The sequence below is a fragment of the Sprattus sprattus genome (assembly GCF_963457725.1).
Source record: "Sprattus sprattus genome assembly, chromosome: 5".
NCBI lineage: Eukaryota > Metazoa > Chordata > Actinopteri > Clupeiformes > Clupeidae > Sprattus > Sprattus sprattus.
This window is the reverse complement of record NC_137924.1, coordinates 2,285,722-2,310,005: the sequence shown is the minus strand read 5'-3', so window position 1 is coordinate 2,310,005 and position 24,284 is coordinate 2,285,722. Positions and strand designations below refer to the sequence as shown.

Here is a 24,284-nt window from a genome sequence, read left to right as displayed (position 1 = left end):
ATGTTTGGCTTCAACCATCTTGTCATGGCTGTAGACAAAGGCCCACAATCAGGGTCTAATAGCTCTAGCTCCATGACACACAACAGCCAGAAACCATGTCTGATGGCTCTCAACAAAGACAAAAAGCCAGGTGCCAAGCTTGATGGCTCTGGTCTGGTATATTCAAACTGAGAGTGGGGGTCTAAATGAGTTATGGTCTGATGTATCAAATTCACCTAAATCTAACAGAGCCAAGGTGCACAGTAGGCCTTTTGTCTACATCCATTTGGCCCTTGCCAGGCAATTCATTTGAACTACTGTTTATCAAATGTGGTGTCTGGTGGAGAGTGCACATTTCGAGAAATATTTGTCCATTTTTCATCGTAAAATCTGGACAAGAACAAAAAGCCCTCTCCTATATGAATCACCACATCCACTTTCAGATACATGTTGGAAGGATTTCCAGATTCAATTCAACCACAGTACTCTATCAGAATTGTATCTCGTAATGTCATATTAATCTTGTAATATCATCTTGATGCTGGGCCCTATTTAGATACTGATCACAGGTCAGCAACATACAAATAGGAGGACTGTGATCTCCCCAATATAATGGGTCAAGTCCTGAGTGCTATTGATGGTGCCAATGATGTCTTCTACCTCTCCAGAGATTCCAGTCCCAGAGCGCCTGACTGTGAGCTCCATCACTGCATCATCTGCAAGCCTCAGCTGGCTGGTGTCTCCTGAGATGGAGCAGACTCCACACAGCTTCCTGGTCTCTTACCAGAGTGAAGGGACTGAGCCAAAGTCCATCTCTACTCAGTCATGCAGCACAGACATCACAGACCTGAAACCAGCAACTGACTACACTGTTAGCGTCTACACTGAGCTCCAACATGGAGGAAAGAGCCAGCCTGCTTCTGTTCAGATGAAGACAGGTGAGATATCAGAAAGGGGAAGATTATTCCCTGAAGTCAGGGGCGGACTGGCCATCGGGAATACCGGGGATATCCCCGGTGGGCCGATGGCCCAATACACCAGCCCATCATAATCATCGACCGGCCCACCGCCATCAGGCCCACTCGCAGCGCATATCAGTATAATATATTTCTTACCTTTTAAAGACAACATTAATCTAATTTTCTCTAAGACATCCTTTACTTGAGAAGCACTGACTGAATCTTATACTCCTACTTACAATCTGTCTTCACACCTATGGTGACTATTTTTCGATTTTTTTTATTTTATTTTTTTTACGTTACTTCTTAAATGTGTTTTACGGACTTTGATATCTCTATGTTATTAATGAACACCTGAAAATTGGTTCTTACACAGCCAAAGTGTTCTCAGCTGTGCCGATGGAGGTAGGCCTAGAGGATTCTGGGATTCTTACAAGCCCAGCCAGGACACGCAACCGTATTGACGTGTGTAGTCAGCCCTAGCCCTTAACACGGATGAGGCACAGCTTGCTGCTGCCTCTGTCAATCTCTTCCGTCAGTCTGATTTAGTTTTAGGTGTTATTAAATGTCAACTCTAGCCTACATTTTATTTGGAAAACCACTGACTGGTGACAGTGATAAGGTAAGATGTGGCGTTGACCTTGACAAATGTTAGCTTGCTATTCACAGATGAGGTAACGTTCCCTACAGCAAGCCTAGCTAACGGTATGTCTTAAATTGAGACGGTTATGATCTGGTAAAATAAGCAAGCTGTTGTCAACATCGAGATTATCTATTTTAACATGTTAGCCGTAGTCACTTGCTTACAATCGATGAGCAAGCTATCCATGGTGGTAGTTGTAAATAGGGCAATCTTATCATTTCTAATACTGTAACTTGTGTCAAATAAGTTAACCAGCTAGTTTGTTATGCTAAAATCACTGTGTTACACCAACACTTACATTATAAACAATGTTAATATGTTATATAGATTGTTAATATGTTATCTAAAGGTGTTGAATTGGCCAAGTAAATCTTGCGTTTCACAACACTTATGTTATCTAGATAGATGATTCTGGAATAAAACATGGATAAATGGATACAAAATAAATGAAGGGACATTTATAATGGACAAAAAATTGCGATTAAATATTGTAATAGTTTGACAGCACTAATTTCAAGTATATTTATCTAATACGCTTTGAGTGTACTAACCAATAGGCTTTGTAGTTATACGTATAACCATCTGATCTGATAACCATCTGATCTGATCTGATACTATTCATCTTGCAAACTATACCTACCTTGGAGTGTTACAATAGCCAGTATCATTTAATTCCATGTGTCCATCCAGGCAAATTGGTGGATCCAAATGTTATTAAAAAACAAGCATATATGATGTAATTTCTTTGTAATCAACCAAAATATGGTTAAGTCTATGGGTATTTTTCCCAGTAGGCCACTGACCGATACGTGCGATCCATTGAGTGGGCAATGCGGTGTGTACTGAGTGGGCAGCGCGCTGTGTACTTAGTGGGACGCGCACCGTGTATTGAGTGGGCCGGTCTGACAGTAACTCCCGGGCCACTTTTTCCCCCCAGTCCGCCCCTGCCTGAAGTGTTATTGATGACTGATCTGTTATTCATGATTGAGCTTTGTTGTTGAAGATTTTTGTGCACAGAACTAGTATGTACAGTTGGCAGCAATAATATGATCTAGAGAATGAGTGTCCACAGGCCAAAGTGTAGTAAAAATGGTGGACAGATGCCCATATTTTGGCAAAATGTAAACATGATTAGGTCACACTAATTCACTCTTGATCTAGAAAATAAACGTGGAGCTGTCATGGACAGAAAGTTCCGGCTAGCGAGAAGTTCCGCTAAGTTATCAAAGATTCTTGGTGTTGTTGCTATGATGGTTGCTATGAGCTCGCGCTTGACATACGCAAGTCACGAGAAGCGGTCATTTACCTCTGGAACACACAAGCGGACAGCGACAGAGACAGCGGCACAATTCAATTTCAATGAATTAGTTTTTATTATATTCTAATCTTCATTATCCTATTTGCCTATGTTGACAGACAATACGTATTGCCCAGACTTTTACGAAGTCATACAACTAAACACACAAGTGACTTGTTAACCGAACTTTTACATAGTTATACGACCAAACACACAGCTAGCGTGCTAATCTAACTTTTACACCGTGTCAAATAAGCTGTTAAAAGTAACAAGCTAGAGTAAATAAACTAATTTCCATCTTGGCTTGCCATGTCTGGTGCTCATATCACGAAGTGATTAAACTAACTGTCCGTAACACTATGCGTAATATACCTATCAATGTAGCACACCAATGCAATAGCCTAGACTAGCCCTGAACACCTCCTCGTTTGCATCATGTTATTGAAATTAGTTCCCGAAAATGAAAATGGTGTTTTTTTTTTTTTTTTTTAAGAAGCAGACCACTGAAGCAGGTTGACGTTTCTTTATTTCACAAATTATTGCGAAAAGAGCATTATTCCTCCAAATTTCTGTTCATCTTTGTTACAATCTGGCTGTCCACTTCCCAGCAGCAGCTTGTCAGAGTAGAAAATCTTGGTGATCAAAATTATTACCAAATAGTTTCCAATTAATGTCTTTGAAACAAATCCTTTTAATTCTTGCCATAATCTCGACACATAACTGCTCTGAAATTGAAGTTATGTACTGACATCTGAGTACACATAACAGCCATCAGTAGAGATATCAATAAATACTTGATTGATTTACAGGTTGGTTGCTTGCTTTTAAAGGGGAAACAGTGCCCCAGTTATAACAAGCAATTTTCATATAGCACAGTTGCTGAGCCCATGGATGCATCTTTACAGTACGTATAGTGTCTGGTGATTGAAGGAAGATAGGTGCCGGTCTTCAGGTGGAGGGTCTACATAATTGGGCTGCATGGTACAGCCTGAGATGGGAGAGCTGTGTGTCTCCATCTCGATACCCCTGACTATAGCCTCTGCTACTGTGCAGACAAAAACACCACAGTTACTACTGTCTGTCTGTTTCCACGTTGGTGGTAACACAGCATCCCAAAGGGACAGATCGACAAAACACATTCCTAAATACATTGGACAAGACTTATCTGTCCTGTGTTTCACTGTGTTGTAGATTCCTAGTGAATCAAAAATGTGTATATTTTTCTGGGTACCATCAATTACCCACAAAATAAAATGGTTGCCACGTTCAGGAGAGCCAAGACCAACAAGACAGCCATCTGGCTTAATGCCATTGATTCAGCTTAAAACTCTATCAGTAACAGGACTATGTGCTGTCCAGTCATGACACCACAACCTGTATGCGTCTGTGGTAAGGGCGTGGAGCACTGCTTTGTCCAGTGAAGACAAAAAAAACAGTGTAAACTTCTACAAAACAATAACAGATACTGGTAGGCTGTCAGACTAGAGAGAAAATAGAAACTACTTACAGTGGAACGTTGTTTGTGACCTGCAACAATTGCTGCAATGCGCATATTCACAATCTACAAGAAAGAACAAGAAATCCTAAGACAACAAGAATGGAAAAAGAATTAATAAAAGGATGGAAAAGGGTTAAATATTTTTATTAAATATTTTTTAAGTTTCACTTACATCATCAGTCAGCCAGTTGAAATCTGGGCCTGCCAGAAAGTCGCAAAACATGGCACGACAACTTTCAATGCTGATCATGACCGTGTCTTTGTTGGCTTCAGCATTGCAGATCTGTTGCGTAAGTACCTGATGGATTGGAAGCATGCTTACAGAAGTTAGCGCACATAGTGGCCACCCAAAATACTACTTCATTGAACAGATGGATCACATGATAAACTAAAGACCATTTTACCTTTTAAGAGGCTGCAGTTTGTAGTGCTATTGAACTGCATTGCATTGTGCTGACGAGTTTCTATTATTTTGACCACCCTATGCCAATCAGTGGGGCTGGGCTTAAATTACTTTTGTGTCTATTCCAATAAAGTTTAACAGCACAACAAATGACATCCCCCAAGATATCTATACAGTTGAATGGCCACCTCTCTTAAGCAATGGCGTGTAGTTTAACATTGTATTATCCACAAGCATATTTAATATTGCACTGTAGCAAAGACTCAAAGCTAGTACCATGTGTCATGAACGAGCATTGCAAACATCAAGTATAAATTAATATCTTAGTAATTTCTTCTCTAGATTTTGATCATATGTAGTACTAACAAAGATCTATCAATCATAATAATTACGTTCTTCAATACAAATCAGAAGCTCTAAAGTGAGATAGAAATGGCCTCAAAATGAAAATGGAATCAGTATCAGCAATTGGAGGTAAAGCAAAGTGTGAAGAGAGGGGTGGGCATTGTAAAGTATTGACTAGGGCTCGACACAGCAATGCTAAATTGCAGATTGTTTTGTACACGAATGACAGAGAGATCTGTAATCCAATAGGATCCTTTGCATCGGAAAACAAATTGTTAATTTTGTACTACACCCTAGGTAATATAAATCCAAAATACAGGTCTAAACTTGTTGTTATCAGGCTACTCGCCATGGCTAGATCAGCAGACCTCCGTAAAACTAGTGTAGATTTAATATTGAATATAATCAAGGGAGACATGGATGCAGTGTACAGTGTTGTTAAAATTCCAACTATTAACCGAGAGAAAACGATGTATTGTGCTATGGAGGAAATGCAGTCACACTTCAATGAGGATGCATATACTAAAAGGACATTAGTGAAACATGTCAGACAGAGTGGTAAATTCTGCTATTCTTGGTTTCCCTTATTCCCCTCTAGAGGTAAGAGATCGGTCATCCCCAATTTCTTTTGGTACATTAACTTCAAGTGTTGGTAACCTAAAACAGTCATCTGGGCAGATGCTTGTCCTGTTGAGGATATTACTAATCGTTTTGGAGAGTTTGGAAGTCAATGCATATCTGAAATTGAGATAATAGAGATTATGTCGATAGTGTTTGCACCTGTTCTTACCATAGCAACTGTTGTTGAAGTAGGTTCAAGTTGAAGTTACTAATTGAAAAATCATTTGAAGCATTTTGTAGAGATGAGAAGGTTGCTTGAAAAGATGCTTGAAATAAGACATTCCGATTTTGACACTTGGCAGTGGTGATCAAACAGCCTCATAATTATAGCAATTCTAGTTTCAAGTTTTAGGTTGGTCAGAACCACTGTCAAACAAGTATTGACCTTTATATTTGATTTAAAATAATGCAAAGTTTAATTATAGCAAAAGGATCAATGGAAATAAAGTGGTGGGCTCCTCCCTCTGGCACATGGTATCATTAAAAATAGTATCACCGTACTCCTAGCTAACATAATTGACCATGTGTAATTAGTCCTCTGAGCAACACAACGGGTTGTAAATGTATTAATGACAATGACCAATTGAACAGCAAGCATTCATTAAAGATAACCAATTACCTATTTCCCCCCCAAAACATCGATTGGGTGTCTGTGAGAGTGCTAGCTTTAGCCAACCAAAACACCATATAGCTTGCCAGAGCTAACCAAACACTGTTTAGCTAGCTAGGTGAATTGAGCTCACCAATTACCTAATTCTCACACAAAAAAAACATTGATTACGTGTGTTTGTAATGTGTAACATATATCCTTTACAGTCATTCAAGTTATTTACGTTTTGTGCATTTACTGCTAGTTATATTACACCGACACACAAGAGTAATTAAATTGCTAGCTAGGTAGGTCAATTAGCTTGCGTAAGATACTGTAATTTAAGCTAACCAATTACCTAATACACAAAGTTTAAGAACAACCACGATAGCTTTGTGTTCACAGCCAAACTCGTTTTTAACGGGGAAGTCCGCAATTCAAATTAAGTTTGAGACGTCCAAAGCAAGCTTTAAATAGACAGAATCGGAGATATTAACTTATTTAGTTAATAACATAATCATTTTTCTAGTAAATATGGTGGACAGAGGCTTAATGCAATTTATCGTTGTGATGCAATTTATCGGCATTCATCGCCGTAATTACCTAGTAATGTTCGGTGTGACATGAAGATTCTATATCATTCACTTGAAAAAGCAAAACAGCTGATCGGAACGTCTCTGTTGCTTCATCCGGAACTTCTCACTAGCCGGAACTTTCTGTCCATGACAGATCCACACTGGATCTGTCAGTCGTCACATGAATTCAGCATAGAGACTAAATATTATATTGCATCCAAACATCTACTATTTTCACAGAGATCTTTCAGGAGGTCTTCGTAGAGCAATTAGTGTGATGTGTTTTAATTTAATGACAAACTTTTAAAACCCTTCAGAGATTCCAGTCCCAGAGCATCTTATTGTGGGCTCCATCACTGCATCATCTGCTAACCTCAGCTGGCAGGTGTCTCCTGAGATGAAGCAGACTCCACACAGCTTCCTGGTCTCTTACCAGAGTGAAGGGACTGAGCCAAAGTCCATCTCTACTGAGTCATGCAGCACAGTCATCACAGGCCTGGAACCAGGAACTAACTACACTGTTAGAGTCTACACTAAGCTCCAACATGGAGGAAAAAGCCAGCCTGTTTCCGTTCAGATGAAGACAGGTGAGATATCAGAAAGGGGAGAATGATTCTCTGAAGTGTTATTCATGATTGATCTGAGTTGTTGAAGCTTTTTGAGCAGGGGCGGCTCGTCCATAAGGGCGATTGGGGCGACGCACTGCCTATGGGAAAAGGAATACAAAAATAAAATAAAATAAAAATTATAATAATAATAATAACTAGAATGCGTTTCGTGAACGAACTGCGAAAGTGTGCTTGCTCTGTTTTTCTCTCATGTTTGCTCGTTTATTGTGAAAGGGTCTAGTGTGTTCGTTGGCCTAAAAAGTTAGTCTTCTCTTATAAGCCTAGTTAGTACATCTGATTAGAGCTAGCAACCATGAATTGCAGATTAAGGGGTCCCCTATCAGTGTTCATTTTGGCAGCTATTTTAGATTCAGTCTTAAGACAAAAATGCATATTAGTTTTAGTCACATTTAGTCATAGTTATCCTTCTTAGTTTAAGTCTAGTTTTCGAAAACTGAGCACACTACAATAGCTACGCTGTGTCCAGGTATCCTCAAACGTTTTTCAGGTAACCTAATGGTTCAAGGTCTCTCATGAATCATTACTCCCAGGACACGGGTTAATGTTAACTCACGCTATCGGTCCTCTCCAACCACATTAGCAACAAAATAAACTGGTGAGCTAACAAGTTAACCATTCTTTCAGTATAAGCTACTTTTGCATATCTTCAACGTATAGGTCTAGGTAGCTTACGTTTAGCCCCGTACTCAGATATTACAGCTGCTTAACACAGCTAGGATAGCTAACGTTACCGTAGTAGGAATACAAGCCTTAACCCACTATATCCACACAACTAAATTCATGAATTACTTCAAAGGTTTACTTCACAACTTGAATTAAGGAAAATTATCCCCTGTTACGGCTAGCTGAAACTGCCAGTGGATACTCCCATGGATGGGAGACGTTAGCTGCTACGGCTAACACTATCAGTTTCCATTAAAATTTCAGTCAGTACACTGAAAATGCTGCCATTCAACTCACCTTAACGAAGTGGAAATACGGTAGCTAGGTTAGAAACTGTAGTTACTCTTATTCTTTCTCAAAGTTGAATTGAGAGGGACAGAGAAATACGGTTCCTCTTATTCTTTTTCAAAGTTGAATTGAGAGGGACAGAGAAAATGCGGTTCCTTGGATTTGGCGGAGGTGTCAGTGAGAAGCACAGGTGCAAGCCAGTTTAATAAGCCTATTATGATGTCATAATGCACAGAGTTCTGCCATGCAAGTCTATGGAGAAAAAAGGGGATGAAAAAGAGGAATAAAAAAGGAGTGACAAGGAGTACCGCCACGAAAAGTCATAGCGGCTTGCACCGGATCGAGCCGGACATTTCGGTGTTTGAATGGCGTCTCTATCTCAAACGGGCGAGGAGTAGTTAGCTGCAAGAAAAACGGGGAGAATAAATAAATAAAGAAAACTTGACGATAACAATACTGTGCTTCCCTTCGGGCAAGCACACTAATAATTCCTGATGTATAAATTCAATTGCACGACTACTGGTAAATGTAAATTTCATATTTTTTTTCGGTCGGATTCTACCACTAGACCGTCTGATATGCCTCTGTATGTCATTGTTGAATCAGGTAACAGTCATTCAGTCAGCCTAGAGTCGTGATTCAAATGGTCCCGCCCCTTCAGGGCGATCTTGGGCGAAATGAAAATCGCCCCAGACCTCTGCCATTGACTCCCATGTTAAATGCGTTTTTTTCACAAAACAGAGCTCTCAATGCACTCTCTATGGCTTCCGGGAGGGCTAGCCCCTCCAAGTCTAGTCATAAGTAAGCGATGCAAAAGCCTATGGTAAAAGCCAATGAGGACGTCACACAGCTTCGACAAAGGCATGTCAAGATGGCACCTGTTCAGCACAACAACTCCATCCGCTCTTTGACAGAAACTTCTTTTTAGTCAGCGTAATAATCTATCTATAAATCCAGAAATCTCTGTGTGGCTGTCTGTCAGTCTGTCTAGGGCGTATCTCCCTGACGGTAGTTACGTTAGTCATGAGATTTCGCATGTAGCTTACGCATGTCATGAACCTGTGCATCCTTGATTTTGAAGATTTTTGAAATCATAGTTCGCGAGATATTTGTATTTTACCGTTTCCCGTAGGGACTAATGGGTTATCGTTTCCCGTAGCACCGAAATGACGTCACAAACAATATTAGCGGTATTAAAACTATCCTGCCTTTACTCAAAGTTCAGAATAGCGTTGGATACGATAAGGAGGTCCGCATTCAAATTCTTCTTGGTGAACAGATACAGACTTTTGCTGAGGTAATCTTAAGACAGTGATTGATTTGATCTATTCGTTTATATAAGCTTCTTTATATTAAGTTTCAAAGTAATGTCTAGAGTTGTACAGTCATCTAACAGACAGGGAATAATAATCCACGCCGAATCCAAACGCAAACGATAAAATAGAAATATCTCGCGAACTATGAATTCAGAGAGAGAGTTGTATAGAGTAAAATTCATGCGTTTTGCATATGCCATGAATAAGTGCTGTAATCACAGTTACATTTCAACCATGCTTATGAAATGAGTTTGCCAAGTTGTAAGTCAAATAAGTGCAGAAATGTACTGTAAAAATACGCTATACTAATAAATATGGCATGCCGTTCAGGAAATTAACATTTGAATATACAAAAGTCTGAATATATATACAAAACTGGTGTCTCGTCAAAACTTTCGTAATTCCTTGTTTTCTGCTTCATGAAATACTGTTTTTCTGTTATATGGTAGGGTGACCAGACGTGCTCTTTTTCGGACATGTCCTCTTTTTGAGACCTAAAAAATTCGTCCAGCAGGGATTCCCAAATCGTCCGGGATTTTGCCTCGTCGGGTGTTTCACAAAATGTTGTTTCTACGAGTAACTAAGTGCAAACATCTGTCTGGAAATATACCCATAAACTATGACAAGCTAAGTTGTATTCATATACCCAATGCTATATACAGTACCTTGCGTAAGTATTCACCCCCTTGGATGTTTTACCCTTTTATGGCTTTTATAAATCAGTCATGGTCAATATAAGTTGGCTTTTTGGACAAAAAAATTCACAAAGTAGCTCTCTTTAATGTCAAAGTGAAAATATATTTCTACACAGTCATGTAAATGAAATACAAATATGTAATGAAAATAAGTGATTGCATAAGTATTCACCCCCTTTATCACCCCCTTTATATAGACTGACCTAATTCAACAGAGGTCCAGCCAATTGGTGCTAGAAGTCTCACAATTAGTGATATGGGGATCAGTGTGCAGTAAATGTGTCTCAAGTGATTGTAGTATAACGACACCTGTGTCTGGAAGGTCTATTCACTGGTCAGTATTCAGTAATCAGTATTCCTGGCTACTGTTACAACATGAAGACCACAGATCACCCTAAGAAACTCAGAGAAAAGGTTATTGAAAAGTACAGGTCAGGGGAAGGATACAAAAAAATGTCCAAGGCACTTAACATCCCCTGAAATTCTGTTCAATCCATCATCAAGAAATGGAAGGAATATGGCACATGTGTAAATCTGCCTAGATCAGGCCGTCCTTACAAACTGAGTGACCATGCAAGAAGGAAACTAGTAAGAGAGGCCACCAAGACACCTATGACTACTCTGAAGAAGTTTCAAGCTTCAGCAGCTGGTATGGGAGAGACTCTGCATACCACCACTGTTGCCTTGGTTCTTCACCAATCAAAGCTTCATTGAAGAGAGCCACTGTTGAAAAAATGCTCCACTTTGGTCTCATCAAACCACAGAACCTTCTTCCACTTGACCATGGAGACTTCCACATGCCTTTTGGCGAACTGTAGTCGATCCTTTTTTTCAACAGTGGCTCTCTTCCATAATGAATAATGTCTTATTTTCATTGCTGTATGCAATGAGGAATGCTGGGTAATCATTTTTTGTCCAATGTCAAGTCTCTATTTGATCATGTGACGAGACGAAACCATGTATCTCATTTAAACGTAAAAATGTCCTTCCTTAAGTCAAACGATGCAACATGAACGTGTTATTATTGCAGTTTTTGCGAGAAATCAATGTTTAATTTTAGCCATATAACAGAAAAACAGTATTTCATGAAGCAGAAAACAAGGAATTATGAAGGTTTTGACCAGACCCCAGTCAAGTGAATGGGGAACTTGCCTCTAAAAATATCCTTTGTGAAGTCAAACGGTGTAAAATAAACGTGTTATTATTGCATTTCCATTGAGAAATCAATGTCAAAATGTAACAATATAACAGAAAAACAGTATTTCATGAAGCAGAAAATACGTAATTACAAACATTTTGGTACCATTGATTTAATAGGAAGCGCTCAATCCAATATGGCGGACACAGACGGATTGAGCGCTTCAGAGTTCAGAGTTTTGTATGTATATTCAGACTTCGTTTAGTATATATATTCAGACTTCGTTTTGTATATACAGTGGTGGCCAAAATTATTAGAACACCTGACAGATCTGAGAATAATTACCTTTTTTTTGCCTCCAAAACATGATTTAATTTCATAATGTTCATGAAACATGCAGATGGCTGTTCTGAGCACAACAAATATCAGATGAAGTGAGTCCTACTGTTTTTATCCACTTTTAACTTTAATATGTGGTACGTCCACCTTTTGCAGCAATTACAGCAGCACATCTCTCAGGCATAGAGTCAATATATTTCTTGAGAACTTCAACACTTATGTTATCCTATGCCTTCTGCAAGTCAAGCCAAAGGCTTTCCTTGGAATTTACAATAGATCTGTCGAGTTTATTTTCCAACTTGCCCCGAATTGGCTTGAAGGGTTTGAAGTCCGGACTTTGAGAGGGCCGGTCCATCATTTTCGATGTTCCAGCAGATTCCTTGTTGGCGGTAGATCCGACAATAGTTAAAATAATGTTTAGGGTCATTGTCCTCTTGGAAAATAAATCCAGGCCCAATAAGACATCTCCAAAAAGGAACTCCGTGCCTCACCAGAATATTGTGGTATACTTTTGTATCCATGATGCCATCAATTTAGCCAAAGTCACCTGTTCCTGAGGCTTAAATTGCAGCCCACACTATAATACTACCCCCTCCTTGTTTAACTGTTGGCAAGAGACACTCATTTTTATATCTCTCCCCCTCACTTCGTGGAACATACACGCTTTGCTGGTTGCCAAACTATTCAAACCTGGACTCATCAGTACACAACACTTAAACCAATCTTTCTTTGTCCATTTCTTGTGTTCTTTTGCAAATTTCAGACATTACACTCAATTCTTCTCTTTCAGTAATGTTTCTTTGTTGCTATTCTGCCAAAAAAGTCCTTCTTCTCCCTGTTTCCGACGGACAGTTCTTGAAGACACTGTTGCACCATTAGTCATTGTGATGTTGATCTCGTCACACTGTTCTTGTAAAGTCTTTCTTCGGTCCTGAAGACTGAGAATTTTGAGATGCTTCACTTGTGAGTCTGAGAGTTTCTTTTTGAAACCTCTCCCCTTTCGGTTCTGGTGCCATGGTGGTCTTAAGTGTACTTTACAGTGCTTGGACTGCAGCTCAAGTCCTTGGCTATGCGGCAGTAACTCCAGCCAGCATAAAAAAAAAACTTTATTCAAACCCGTTGCTCACCTGTTAGCTCTTTCTTCACCTTAGGCATGTTCAAAGAGCAACATGTGCTTCAAGACTGCTTCTAGAGGCTTTGGATCTATACCTTTTGGTGGTGTGGCCTCAGTGACAAAACCCTGATGTTACCAATCACTTAATGAGCAGGATAGGCCTTATACATTTAAAAGAATGGCAGAGCTGTGTCCTAAGACTCTTGCATCACAATCAATTTAACCACAATAACACCTGACAATGATTACAAAAGTAATTTGGCTTCTTCTGTGCAGGAACATGATTGTGTGACATTGACAGCGAAATAGGCCTAGCTTGTTTTTGTACGGAAATTGACCTAAATCTCATTATGATGGCTCTATTTTATGGTTTATAGAGCATAATGATGACTTTGTAGATATTTCATTAGTTTTTAGGGTATTTTAATGGCCAATTCAACAAAAACAACTGAAAACTCTTAAATATGCCTAGTGTTCTAATAATTTTGGCCACCACTGTATATTCAGACTTCGTTTTGTATATATATTCAGGCTTTTGTATATATATTCAGACTTTTGTATATATATATTCAGACTTTTGTATATATATTCAGAGTTTTGTATATATATTCAGACTTTTGTTAATAAATTCAGAGTTTTGTATATATATTCAGAGTTTTGTATATATATTCAGACTTTTGTATATATATATTCAAATGTTAATTTCCTGAACGGCATGCCATAAATAAACAATATGAATATTTTGATAAGCCTCGGAGGCTTTCAGATTGTCCATTGCTTTCCCATCTGTTGCTATGGAGTCCACGAAATACGCGCAAATCTCGCTGTAAGTTATGTTGGGCCCACGTCGTCATGTTATCCTCCCAGTCCTGCACTGAATTTCGGGTGGGGGATAGTAACGCCATCTCCAGTCAGAGTATTTAAACTGTGTTCCCATTGTAAGGACATAATTAGATTACGATCTGTCTGAGAATGGGCTGTCAAAGCTAGCATCATCGAAGTCATACAGTAGCCTACAGTACAGTAGGCTACATACATCTATCTATAAATCCAGAAATCTGTGTGTGTGTGTGTGTGTGTCAGTCTGTCTAGGGCGTATCTCCCTGACGGTAGTTACGTTAGTTATGAGATTTCGCATGTAGCTTACGCATGTCATGAACCTGTGCAAATGTAACTGTGATTACAGCACTTATTCATGGAGTATGCAAAACGCATGAATTTTACTCTATACAACTCTCTCTCGAAATTCATAGTTCGCGAAATATTTCTATTTTATCGTTTGCGTTAGGCACTATGGGTTATCGTTTTAGTATACACCGCTACAAATGGTAGCTTATTGATAAGCCTCGGAGGCTTTCAGATTGTCCATTGCTTTCCCATCTGTTGCTATGGAGTCCACGAAATACGCGGAAATCTCGCTGTAAGCTATGTTGGGCCAGCACTGCACTGAATTCGGGTGGGGGATAGTAACGTCATCTCCAGTCAGCGCAAATCTCGCTGTAAATTATGTTGGACCACGTTGTCATGTTATCCTCCCAGTCCTGCACTGAATTCGGGTGGGGGATAGTAACGCCATCTCCAGTCAGAGTATTTAAACTGTGTTCCCATTGTAAGGACATTTATTAGCTTACGATCTGTCTGAGAGTGGGCTGTCAAAGCTAGCATCATCGAAGTCATACAGTACAGTAGGCTACATACGTTCAATAAAATTAACCTACATTTGAGTCCAACTGCATGACCATTCTTACCCTACACTTACCTTTACAATAAAGAAGTGATCCTATTTCAACCATAACTTCATTTTAAATAATTTCTTTCTTTATGACATTTAGTTTATAGTTTAGACAGCAACGTTGACATCTATATTCAACTGCATCCACTACATAATCTCAAACTTTATTTGTTGTTATATCTCCAAAAAGGCTAACATTAAAACATTTCTCAATGAAAAGGAAACCTGCATCACAATAATACTTCAGTGTAACCTGTACCTATGTGGTGTGCAAATATGTCTTGCTATTACACTACCCAACAGCTACACCTACGTCTGCTAACACTACAGAATGCATAATTCCTACGGGCACTGCACTAGTGAAGATAAATTGACCAAAAAAACTATTAGGACTTCCTAGACCAAAAGTATCCATTCAACAGTTTTCTTCAAAGGGAGGGAAATTGGAACAAAAGAAAATCGCGGTCGTGAAGAGGCTAACACGGTCTGTATTTCTATATACCACTGTCACTTTTCATAGGTTTCACAGTGTGAACTAACTTTGAGTAATTTTTTATGTGATGACTTATTTTGCTTTTGTAAGCCAATACTTTCAAGATCAGTCAATAAATATCGTTGGTTTTGACGTATGTTATCATGTGTCCTGTTCAGCTATGTTACATACAACATTTGAGACGTGTGGATAATGAAAAAGTGGGATCATTTAATGTGGAGCCACATCATGTTTGCTTATGAAGGCTCCTGAATGTAACTTTCTTCCATAGCGTTTCACTTGTATCTTGCTACTCTAGCTATGTAGAAAGAGGGGAAATATTACTGTTGGTTGCTGCCAATAGTGGACAAAAAAGTATTGATGTATGAGTAAATCGGATAACTTAATGTACCTACTGAATGGGTCGCCTTAATCATTATCAAAAAAATTGCCCCCCCTGAGAATTTTTTCAGGAGCCGCCACTGTTTTTGAGACACAACAATAGTATGTACAGTTGGCAGTAGAACTATGATCTAGAGAAAGAGTGTCCACTGGCCAAAGTGTATTAAATATGATGGACAGAGGCCCATACTGAGGCATCCTGTTATCATGATTGCGTCAATATAATTCACTCGTGGCCTAGAAACTAAATTTGAATACACACTTTATCAGTCAATCGTCACATGAATTCAGCATAGTCATTAAATATGAAGAAGCAACCAAATATGTACTATTTTCACACAGACCTTTCAGAATGACTTCATACAGCGATGAGCAAAATAAGCCAACATTTTATTAATTAACTTCATGACAAACACTTTAATCCATCCAGAGATTCCAGTCCCAGAGCCTCTGACTGTGAGCTCCATCACTTCATCATCTGCTAGCCTCAGCTGGCTGGTGTCTCCTGAGATAAAGCAGACTCCACACAGCTTCCTGGTCTCTTACCAGAGTGAAGGGACTGAGCCAAAGTCCATCTCTACTGAGTCATGCAGCACAGTCATCACAGGCCTGAAACCAGGAACTGAGTACACTGTTGAAGTCTACACTGAACTCCAACATGGAGGAAAGAGCCAGCCTGCTTCTGTTCAGATGAAGACAGGTGAGATATCAGAAAGGGGAGAATGATTTCCTGAAGTGTTATTCATGATTGATCTGCGTTGTTGAAGCTTTTTGAGGCCAGCACTAGTACAGTTGGCAGCAGAACTATGATCTAGAGAAGGAATGTCTACAGGCCAACGTCTAGTAAATATGGTGGACAGAGGCTTGATGCAACTCCAAAGTTGTTTCCTTGGTTCAGGTTAGCTGGTAGTGAGTAAGAGACTTGGTAAGGCTGCTTAAGTGCGCCTAATTATGTATTCTGTGGTATTTACTAAAACTGCATGGCGAGAGTGCGTCTCAAATTTGCGGGATAATTATGCGCCTCATAAAAGCACGTCTTAACCAGGAAGCGCGTTTTGATTGAGTCTGAAAACTTCGATATGGCAAAAGTTATTAGAGCAAGGCGAAGACACAGACAAAGACAACGTGCAGAAAGACAACACGACTTACACTTTTCCAATTTCTAAATTGTAGAGCCAGAGCAGCATATTCATTTCACCTTCCATGTTTATTTTGACGTTATAACCCAAATAAGTGCAAAGGCAACCGAACGTCTGAACTTCAGTTTCCCCTGCCCTGTCCATACTACAAGTCCAGTTTTCAAATGTATCCGCCGAGGGCAGCGTTTTTGAACAGCATTGTTTTCAGTGTTGGAATACACCGTTTTAAAGTAAGGTGTATTCCTACCAGACTATTAAACGGGATGCTATGGGCAGTTATCCTGGCTATTAACTATCCTAGCTATATCTAGCTTAGCGAACCATCTTAACAGTTTGCTGTTGCGTGTGTGTTATAAACTCATGTTAATATGTGTGAATATAAACTTGTGACATAAACTTGTTAATATGAAGCTGCAGAGGCACACTGAGGGGAAGCCATAGCAACCCAGAAACTCAATGTTCATTGAAAAGTTTAATTTCCCCAAATCAGCTCACCAATAAAGGACAGTCATGAACTTCAAGTGATCACAACTTTTAATGTGGACGGGAGGACTAAACAGAAAAATATTTATGAGATTCTATATTTACCTGGGTTAGTTTGCTGTAACCCTGTCAACCAAAAGCTCTAATTCTAATTTGAACTCATCATCCATGGTGGCAGGAAAACACAGGCTATGTCTACCCTATTTTAGCCGGGTGCTATTGACACTAATGGGCGGGGTTGGGCGCTAATGACGTTGTTGTTTGATAAATAGGATGAAAAACACTGCGGTAATTTTCGCTTCGGCAAAGGTGCAGATTAAGCTGCGGTCGCAATGTTAGTTAATCAGGCCCTAAGGCTTTTAGATACTAAGGCATATAGGAGAGGGTCAGGCCTTTAGATACTAAGGCATACAGGAGAGGGTCAGGCTCAGGGGCGGTTCTAGCAAATTGGAGGCCCTGGGCAAAGAACAATGTTGAGCCCCCCCCCAAAACAAAAAAAAAAAGTTTTAATGTTATGTGGAACTGACATTTATTGTGAGTATATGACTTTAACAATTCAACAGTTGTACATTATTTTAATTATGAGGTTTTGAGTGCAGTGTTTTAGTAGTGTAACTTTTTTATTTCTTAATCAAAACAATGTTACTTGTTACTTTTGATTAATGCTTTATAGTTCTGTTTCTGAATGTTTTCAACTGCAACTTCCAAATTTGTAGAGGTCCTGTTTTAACCATTTCAATTCTCTCTCTATCTGTTCATTTGTCACGCCATAGGGGTCTTCACTAATCAGACTGTATCTCCACCAATGATGTAGGCTACTCACATTGTTGAAATCACCGCTGTCGTTATCAGCCAGCTGTGCTTGAGCTGTGTTCATGAGTCATGACCATGGCAGTATCATGCGTGTCGTCGTCAGTGCGGGTGTGACAGTGTCTCGGATATGGGCAGCTGTGGTACATGATGGCTCACCGTTTGTAGAAGCAAAGCAGGCAGGCAGAGCTAGTTGGTGTCACTACAAGCTGTTTGTCTGCTGCTGCTGCTAGGAATTGCTAAACTTGGCTTAGCCGCACTTGAAACATTATCAGATGAACTAGACACATTATCAGATATTTCTTCCACTTCCACGGACGAATTCCTTGATAGGAAATTGTGTATTACCTTAGGTAATTTCTCCCTGAACTTCTAATCCTGCCCTTTCCTCTTTCTTTTCTCGCTGCCACTTAAAAGACGTTTCACGCTTAACTTTGCGACCATACACGTCACCACACGAAAAATTGTTAGTGACAGAAAAGTCACGTGACCTGGATTAATTTGTTCCATGATGGAATTAAGATGCATTTTAAGATGATACTGAAAAGAAAATAATCGTTTTTCATGCTTATTATGAATTGTCAACTTTTTTGCAATGCCAAGTGATTTATTTTAATTAGCAAAATAAATTTTAAAAATCGGAAATACGACGAGGCCCTCCTGGTGGCCGAGGCCCTGGGCAACTGCCCGGTTTGCCCGTTCGTCCGGTCCGCCCCTGGTCAGGCTTTTAGATATTAAGGCATAAAGATATAAAAGACATGTTTCTGACTAAAACCCGGATGTGCTAGTTGAAGGTGGTGTTTGTATTAAGAGGAAAATGTAATTTAAAACAGTACAACTGCTGTGCATTCTTTGTGGCAGTGCTTAGACTGTAGAATATTATACATATACACGGTCAGCCAGAAACATGCATTCACAGGTGACGGGAAGAGTTCATTAGCGCCCCTGTGGGGAGGAAACCAATAGACAGACATAAAGACAGTGGACATTTTAACCAGGTAGTGTAGTAGAACAAAGACATGAAAGCAATGCAATCCATTAACCCAGTACCAACAGCCAAATATGTTTTAACCCCCAGAACACCTTCTTCCTAAGCTGCTGTCTGCCTTGGGCCTTGAGAAGCTTCATGGAGGGAAGCTCACACTTAGCTCAGTCCTGGAGATCAAGAGTAACACGATGTCTGACAAACCAGCACAAAGTCTGGAGCAGCTACCATGGACCTTCTTGAGGAATCTGATTATGTCCAATTTAAATTCAAGAAATGTCAAATGTAGTTTCAGTGATGCAGATAATGATTTTGATGACCTAAATCCTCTAGATTTGATAATTGCTCTTTTCCACTGCTCAGATCCTTTCCTCCAGCAGGAAATGGTCTCCAAAATGTCCATTTGCCAGTTTGCTGTTCCTTTGCTACTGCCAAACTGTGACACACAGCAGAGCACTCTAATGCTGTGGGCCATGAGAGACCTGGTTAAAAAGTTCAGACATCACTCTGGAGACGGTGTCAGGACATTTGTAGAGGACAGGATTGTAGAAATGGACATCCCCATGGTGTCTTTTGTTAGACTAGGAGAGAGCAGTCTGCCCAAATCTCAAACTCTGAACAAGTTGCTCAGTAATCCTCATCAGCACAACGACACATTTGTTCACTGTGACATGGAGGGTGGTGATGTGCCCAGGAGAATCTCAGATGGTCTGGTTGAAGTCAGCTGGTATCTACCCTGTGGGAGCACAAACATTGATATGTTCACACAGCCAGTGGCCATAGCCAATCTGAGAGGAGATGGCAGGTTGTTTAAGACCCAGATGTCCTTCCTGTATGAGACCTCAGCTGCAGTTTTCATCTTCAGTGATGACCTAGAGGGAGACCTCAGCACACTGAACAACATAGAGAGCACAGCTGAGCTGTTCCTGGTCACCAGCTCTCGGAGGAAGAACTTCAACATGGAGACAGTCAAGGCTATATGCACGAAGCACAATGTGAAGGAGACCAATTTGATCATCAAGGAAAAGAAGAATGATGCAGAATTTGTAAAGGCTTTGCGTTTCCATGTGAGTGATGTCATTGGAAAGAATCCAATTAAAATGAAAGTGGAAGACATGGCTGCTGTTGCTCGACATATTGATATTGTGGTTGATGAGGACTGCACTGAGTGTAAAGATGGCAGAAGAAGTGCTGAAGGCATCACTGGAAACATTAAGAATGTTGTGAAATTCAAAGAAGACCAGTTGCCTTTACATAGTGAAATCTGGAAGCAAATCAGTCAATTAGAAAAAGAGAAATGCAGAATGCGTAATTCAGGCAAAGACATAGAGAGTTACAAGAGTTCACTGGAGGCAACAGAAAAAAAACTCAGAAAGGAACAGCAGGAGAAAGCTTTCTCAGAAGCAATGGGGAAATTCACTGCTGGAATCTCAGAGTCAGGAACACAACGTCTCTTCTTCCTGAAGTGGCTGAAGATTCAGCTGGACACCCTCTCTAGACATAACCTGTCCACACTGAGAAAACAGTACAAAGACTGCTGTAGAAACACACCACAGGATAAGAAGCTGATTGCAGACTTGGATGAGCAAATCTCTAACTGCTCGTTGGGTCCTGAGCACTTCTTCCGTGAGCTGGGCCAGATTTATGAGTGTGCATGCTCCCTTCCAAAAAAAGACCAATCCCGGCAACAAGTCCAGCACCTACCTGGTCTTTGTGCTCAGATGCTGCTGAATGGCTTTCCAGTTGAGCTGGTCGATGGAGACGCATCAAACATCCCAATGAAGTGGATAAAAGAGGTCCTGACACAGCTACATCAGCTTGTGGAGACCAAGAGTAAGATCTTGGTGTTGACTGTGCTGGGAGTGCAAAGCACTGGGAAGTCCACCCTTCTCAACACCATGTTTGGAGTACAGTTTGCAGTCAGCAGTGGAAGATGCACCAGAGGAGCCTTCATGCTGCTGATTAAAGTCTCTGAGGAACTCAGACCTGAGCTCAAGTGTGACTTCATCATGGTCATTGACACAGAGGGCTTAAAATCACCTGAGCTGGCAGCATTGGACACAAGCTACGAACACGACAACGAATTAGCAACGCTGGTCATAGGGCTCAGTGACATCACCATCATCAATATTGCCATGGAGAACTCCACAGAGATGAAGGACATTCTGCAGATTGTGGTCCACGCATTTCTCAGGATGAGTGAGGTTGGGAAGAAGCCCAGATGTCTGTTTGTGCATCAGAACGTGTCGGACATGTCTGCTCATGACAGCAACATGAGAGACAGGAAGAAGCTGATGGAGCAGTTGGATGAGATGACCCGAGCAGCAGCTAAAATGGAGAAGAAAAAAGCTTATGAAAAGTTCACTGATGTGATGGAATATGATCCTGACAAAGACAGCCACTACATCCCTGGACTTTGGCATGGAACTCCCCCAATGGCCCCAGTGAATGTTGGCTACAGTGAAGCTGTCAATGAACTCAAGAAGAGTTTAATTGGCTCCTTAAAAACATCTAATAGCAGGAACAATAATGCAACAGAGTTCGTTGAGTGGACTCAGGGTTTGTGGAATGCTGTGAAATGTGAAAACTTCATCTTTAATTTCAGGAACAGTTTGGTGGCCGATGCATACACAGATTTATGCACTCAGTACAACACTTGGGAGTGGTCTTTCCAATCTGAGATGAACAAGTGGCTTATAACCATGGAAACAATGATAACCAATTTTGGAGTGACTGAAAAGAATGTCCAAATAAACCTTTTACGTGCCAGTCTCAACAAGTGGTTAGATGAGGCATCAAAGAAGCTGCTTGAAGAAGAGCAAACAATCCTGTCCAACCTTGAGGAATACTTCAAGAAAAAGGACGGCAATGTCCGTTTAGTAGAGAAATACAGACAGGACTTCCAAACAAGTGCCAACTCTCTCAGACGACAGATAGAATTGTCTATAAAACACTCTTTGGAGAAAGCTGTTGAAATCAGAGAGGGAATGGAAAAGGTGAACAAAATTAAGGACAAGCAAATGGATACAATTGACAAAAAGGTCCGTGAGCTGCTTAAAGAGTGTAGAGAGAGAAAAGCAGATATATCTGAGGATGGACTTACCGCAGAATTTGAGAAAATGTGGGAAGGAATCATGTATGAGCTATCTGGAGTCACACTGCCAGAGATAAATGTTTATCAGGATGTGAACCATCTGCTCAGGTCAAATCTAGGTGCAAAGGGTGGACATGTCTTAAAAATGCTCAACATAGTTGATCTGAAATCTAGTGGACAGGGGAAATTCATCGTAAAACATGAATGGTTTTCAGGTTGGAAGAGATTCGTTACTGCCATAAAAAATCTCAATATGAATTTTATCGCTGATATCCAAGAAATCTGCAATAATATCATCGGAGACTGTTACAGTCTTATTTCAGATCACATAAGCGTCATGGAGAGAAACAACACAGATTATCATGAGACATACATCAGAGACCTCCTCAAGGCAGTTGATGACCAGCTGAAAGATGATCAGATAAGTGATGAATGTGAAGCTTCTCTTAAGGTTCATGTCTGTGGCCGTGCAGCGAGGCTCTTTCAGAAAGAACACAAGGAATTCAATGTCCGCAACGACCCACAGAATCGTCTGATGAAGTCTAAACCCATATTTCTGGAGAACTTTTTAGAATCATTCAGTGAAAAAGATCAGTGCCAGAAGAAAGCCAAACAATTCACAGAGACCTGTGTGAAGCCAGCAGTTGAGGACTACGTGTCTAAACATCTTGGGCAGGCAATCGCAGAGAAAATGAAGATTGGAGATGAGGGAGTGACCTACAGCACACGGCCTCGCTTTGTTTCTGACCTTTTAAAGCAGCTGCTCCATGAGGACTCGTTTCAGAAGTACAAGGAGTACACAAGATCATATGGACCATTTGTGAAAATCTGGATAAATGAACAAATCATTGAGAAAATGTCATCAGATGAACAAATGCAACAGTTAGAGAAAGAACTCCTTCATGAGATTGTAAAGAAAATAACTGCCACAATCAGCAGCATCTCCATAGACATGGACATAGTGGAGTTCATATCACAGTTCTGCTCTGACCTTGAGGATCAGCTGGTCTTCCCAAGAGATGCCTTAGAAAACTTTTTGATTCTCATCAACACCAATACAGACCAGTTTGCCACCAACCTCAAGGAGTACATTGAGGAAATGGAATCACATTTAGCTCAGGGGTATGCCAACAAAACAGACACCTTACGCATCACTGAAAGAATTTCACACCTGCCCTCTAAACCCCATGACCTGCTTTTCTCTAGACTGTGTGGATGTGGGGAACAGTGTCCCTTCTGTGGGACGCCCTGTGAAGCAGGAGGTGATAACCACAAAGAGCACTTCTCCAGCATGCACCGATCTAGAGCTTTTGCAAGACGTCACTGGGATGCCACCAAGGAGCTGGTAACTGACATTTGCACAACTGCAGTGAACAGTGATATTAGGTTTAAGAGTTCAAAAACAGGTGATGATTGGCATCCCTATAAGGAGTACAGAGCCATCTACCCTGACTGGGAGATCAAAGGAGACCAGAGCATGGAGGCCTCAGACTACTGGAAATACGTGCTGATGAAGTTCAACAATGAGTTAGCAAAAGCTTACGATTTAAAAGCTGGAGTTATCCCAGAGGCCTGGAAAACACTCACAGCAGAGGATGCACTGAGAAGTCTGAAATGAAATGTGAATCAGGAGGCCTCAGACTACTGGAGATACGTGCTGATGAAGTTCAACAATCAGTTTGCAGAAGCTTACCGTTCACAACCTGCAGATATGCCAGAGGCCTGGACAACACTTACATCAGAGGATGTACTGAGAAGTCTGAGAGAGTAATTTAACATGAAGTAATGCAAACCTTATGGGGGAGTAACAGCCATATATGGTGTTATTAGACGTGAGGTGTGAATCAGGCCAGAAAGGAACCATCACACATGGCATCAGTGATGGGGGAACATGGAGAATGTGCTCATGATTAATCAAGTCAGATGTTGGGGATATTATTCAATATGATTGTCAAATCAAACAACATGTTTAAACGAGTTAGAATACACATATCATCAGTATAATGTGTTTATGTGTTTTAAATTCAGTATAATAATATGTGTTTTAAATTCACCAAACTCGGGGTGAAAGCACCA

At 40.4% G+C, this 24,284-nt stretch overlaps 1 protein-coding gene across 1 annotated transcript; it reads left to right on the top strand.

The window, feature by feature from the left end:
- Window positions 1-23,826, top strand: LOC308365558 (up-regulator of cell proliferation-like; the record flags this gene model as incomplete). The annotated part of the gene is made up of 2 exons (XM_080839026.1): window positions 1-156; window positions 19,225-23,826. The coding sequence occupies 2 exons, from the start codon at window positions 1-3 to the stop codon at window positions 23,824-23,826; spliced, it is 4,758 nt and encodes a 1,585-aa protein (XP_080695152.1).
- Between the last annotated feature and the right edge of the window lie 458 nt (window positions 23,827-24,284).